Source organism: Primulina tabacum, chromosome 16 (assembly GCF_025594145.1).
Source record: "Primulina tabacum isolate GXHZ01 chromosome 16, ASM2559414v2, whole genome shotgun sequence".
In the NCBI taxonomy this organism is placed as follows: Eukaryota; Viridiplantae; Streptophyta; class Magnoliopsida; order Lamiales; family Gesneriaceae; genus Primulina; species Primulina tabacum.
This window is the reverse complement of record NC_134565.1, coordinates 20,569,561-20,573,097: the sequence shown is the minus strand read 5'-3', so window position 1 is coordinate 20,573,097 and position 3,537 is coordinate 20,569,561. Positions and strand designations below refer to the sequence as shown.

General features: G+C 41.2%; 1 protein-coding gene across 1 annotated transcript; it reads right to left on the bottom strand.

Moving 5' to 3' along the window:
- Window positions 1-331: 331 nt before the first annotated feature.
- On the bottom strand, window positions 332-2,389 carry LOC142528395 (uncharacterized). The gene is made up of 3 exons (XM_075633440.1): window positions 1,651-2,389; window positions 1,422-1,567; window positions 332-718 (listed from the first exon to the last, which is right to left on the bottom strand). The coding sequence occupies exons 1-3, from the start codon at window positions 2,387-2,389 to the stop codon at window positions 332-334; spliced, it is 1,272 nt and encodes a 423-aa protein (XP_075489555.1).
- Between the last annotated feature and the right edge of the window lie 1,148 nt (window positions 2,390-3,537).

Sequence of the window (3,537 nt, the reverse complement as noted above, 5' to 3'; positions counted from 1 at the left end):
AATGGGGCATGCTAACTGTGGATGTGCCCCGTGCCGCCTGCAGAATCGAATTCATAATCACCTGACCTGCATCCACTTTCTTCTCGGTGATGATGCAATACACCAATGCTGCTTTCTTTTCAGTGACATCAGAAACATGGCCAGATGGCATCAACCGTGCAGCGACAAAATGGTACCAGTTATATGCCTCCCTACTCATGCATGTCGCAGGAAATGTGACCGGAGCTCGCTGATTGTTGAGCTTCCAAACTGTGCCCGGGTCACAAAGTGTGTTGATTATCGTCTCATAGGGATAGGGCTCTCTCATAAATCTCGTGTAATCGTCGTTTTCTTAGTCAGGCATGAAATACAACGAGTTAATAGTCCTGCTGTCAAAGGCAACCATCTGCCCCCTTACTCTCACGTGATAGTCCTCATGCCTAACCATCAAGTTAGCGTAGAATTCCAGGACAACTGACATCACAGCATCTGGTGGTGGCTTCACAAACTCAGCCCAATGCAAATGCTGAGCTAGATTTAATGTGTCACAACCCTGGACGCTCTGATCCATCCTTCTTTCTCGCTGCATGTTTTTCTCTTGTAATTTAGTATAATTTTGAGCTGCAACTGCATCCCAAAAACGTCGTCTTTCAAAATCATCATGAGACGACTGACCATCCCCAGAATCCACTTGCTTGCTTTTCTTCCTCGGTGGCATGTTTGAAATCGCACTAATAACCTAGAACTTGTCAAAAACGAAAAAATAGCAAACATATAAATCGCCCTAGTACGTAAATCAACCTATTACTAACAACTATCTAATTGAAGCATTATATCGAACACGTTATATGCACAAACTCTATAACATTGTTAATTCAAAAGTTGACATGAAATTGATGAATGATTCGTAACATGAATAATGTTACCTTATGTTACAACCGAAATTGTATTTCACTTCGACCGAGAGCGACTTGTGGAGTTGATTTTTTTAAAGTGGGAAGAGAAGAAAAAATGGGAGGATATGGTGATGTTAAAGATGGAGAAATGAGGGTGGGGGAAGGTTATTTTTTTAAATAAGTGATCTAGCGCCGCGGCGCTGGGTCTTCGGGAGACAAGCGCCGCATCGCTTATAGTTTAGCGCCTCGGTGCCAGATTTCCGCAAATCACCGCCTCGGCTTTGGCGCCGAGGCGCTTAACTATTAGCGCTGCGGCGCTACGAGTTTTCTTTTTATTAAAAAAAAATTCTACGACGACGCGTTGAATAAACGAAAATTTTTTTCAACTCTTTTTTTGTTAACAAATTAGTTGCTTACATATCAGACGTTAATACAAATTAAAATTAGACTTCAGCATTGTTGTCTCTCTCTTAAACCCAGTGTGTTCATCTCATTTCTAATTCGAGTTGTTCTGTCTCTACCAACTCTTCTTCTTTCACGTCTAACCGGGTTGTGGCGCAACTCGAAAGTTGGAGGATCCCAGTAACGCTCATCTGCAAGAGGTTGAAATCTGCCCTCGTACGTTGCTAAGTACTCAGATAAGTTATACCAGGGCTGCACAAGTGTCGTGGGATCCAAGGAGTGCCACTTAGCTGTACAAATAGCATGGGAACATGGGATGCCAAAAATATTCCATTTACCACATGAACAATCACTCATTGAACAAATTTACGACCTGCATATGTTGGCCACTGACTTGGTCCTCCTACCATTGCAACAGAAGTAGTTTGCTCACGTACATCGTATTTGAAAACACGATGTTCACTAGATTTTCTCGCCCATTTCTCATACTTCTGACATGCATAATCTGACCACAGCTGATTTTCCTGAACCATACGACCACCTCTTGTCACACATTCAATGAAATATTGTACACACCTCAGAAGTGTCATGTGTACTATGGCAGATATAGGAAGTCTACGAGCACCCTTCAACACACTGTTCAAACACTCCGACATATTGGTTGTCATCACCCCACGACGTCGACCACTGTCATGAGCCAAACTCCATTTTTCTTTAGCAATTCCAGCCAAATATCGGTGCGCCAAAATGTTTTTTTGCTTGATTGCCTCCATTATTGCTTCAAACTTACAGATTTGATTTTGTGTGCCTGCCGCCCAGCATAAATCTTTCAAATGCACGTCTTTGAATTTAGCGTTAAAGTTTGAACACACATGTCTCAAACAAAAGCGATGCACACCGTAAGAAGGTTGAAAATATGGTAGATCTTCAATTGCTCGCACGATTCCCTTATGCCTATCAGAAATAAGACACACACTATTTTCACCACGAACAACATGTTTTCCTAGGTTCTCCAAGAACCATTTCCAAGAATCTGTTGTTTCTTCATCCACAATAGCAAATGCTAGCGGTAGAATCTGATTGTTCGCATCCAGAGTGACACCAATCAACATTTTGTGCTTGTATTTGACATACAAGTGTGTACCATCGACACTAATTATTTTCCGACAATGTCAAAACCCATCAACACATGGCCTGAATGCCCAGAAAACATAGTTCAGTGTCTTACAAATTTCAGTGTTGGCTCTGAGATGCTTCCACTCCACAGCTGTTTCCGGATTATATTTGGACAAAGCACACATATATTTTGGAAGCAATTTAACGGAGCTCTCCCATGTACCATAAGCAATTTCCATAGCACGTTTCAAACTTCGCCATGCCTTCGTGTACGAGATTTGATATCCATATTTATCTTTAACATTTTCGATGATATACTTAATCTCGTACGAAGGATCACAACGAACAACTCCCAATAGCGTATGTGCCACCATATCACTGTTCAAATTCTTATGGTCTATACCAACAGAGGTAGATATACATGTGTGAGGCCCGCCATATTTTGTTATTTTCCAATAACCAGTCTTGGCCTTCAAAGAAGCGTGAAGTCCCCATCGACAAATGACCGTAGAAGAATTATTTTTACAACGTAACTTCCACAAACTGCGTGTGCTATCCACGACACGGTATTCACGCCTGACAAATCTAACTGAATAATCCTTCACAGATGCAATAAGATCATTCTTATCTTTAAATAACTTATTAACGCATAATTCACCTCTATCCGGATTGTAATAGCTTGATTGCACTCCACAAGGAACATCGACAGAATCAGGAGGCCCTTCCCCAAAATATTTATTGAAAAATGATGGCATTTCAGAAGTGTTTGAAAGAAATGGTACGGTCTGTCTCTGTAATGTGTCGCGTGGTGGGTGTCGAGATGATGTCCCCTCATCAGGATTTGTAAAAGTATTCACTTCATCATCAACATTCACTTCTTCTTCTTCAGACTCACTGTATGAAATATCGGGTTCAAAATCAGTCCTCCAAATATCATCATTATTGGCCTGATACATAACACCCCCCTAATTTTAGGGGGGTGTTATGTACACAACGAGCACTCATATATAATGTTGGATTCGGCCAATATGAAGCATTATTTTGTTCCGACGAAACATTTATATATTGATCCCAAGGCCCACTTACATGATCGAAACTCATATTACCGAGTCCTTCAGAAACCTGTACAACATAACATTCTTGC

What these genes read in the sequence shown, in the direction of transcription:
- LOC142528395 (XM_075633440.1), bottom strand. Translation starts at nt 2,389, where the DNA reads ATGTTGATTGGTGTCACTCTGGATGCGAACAATCAGATTCTACCGCTA. An exon ending in TCAGTGGCCAACATATGCAG is followed by an intron (nt 1,568 to 1,650) that starts GTCGTAAATTTG and finishes CTATTTGTACAG; the next exon opens with CTAAGTGGCACTCCTTGGAT. An exon ending in TCGAGTTGCGCCACAACCCG is followed by an intron (nt 719 to 1,421) that starts GTTAGACGTGAA and finishes GACAAGTTCTAG; the next exon opens with GTTATTAGTGCGATTTCAAA.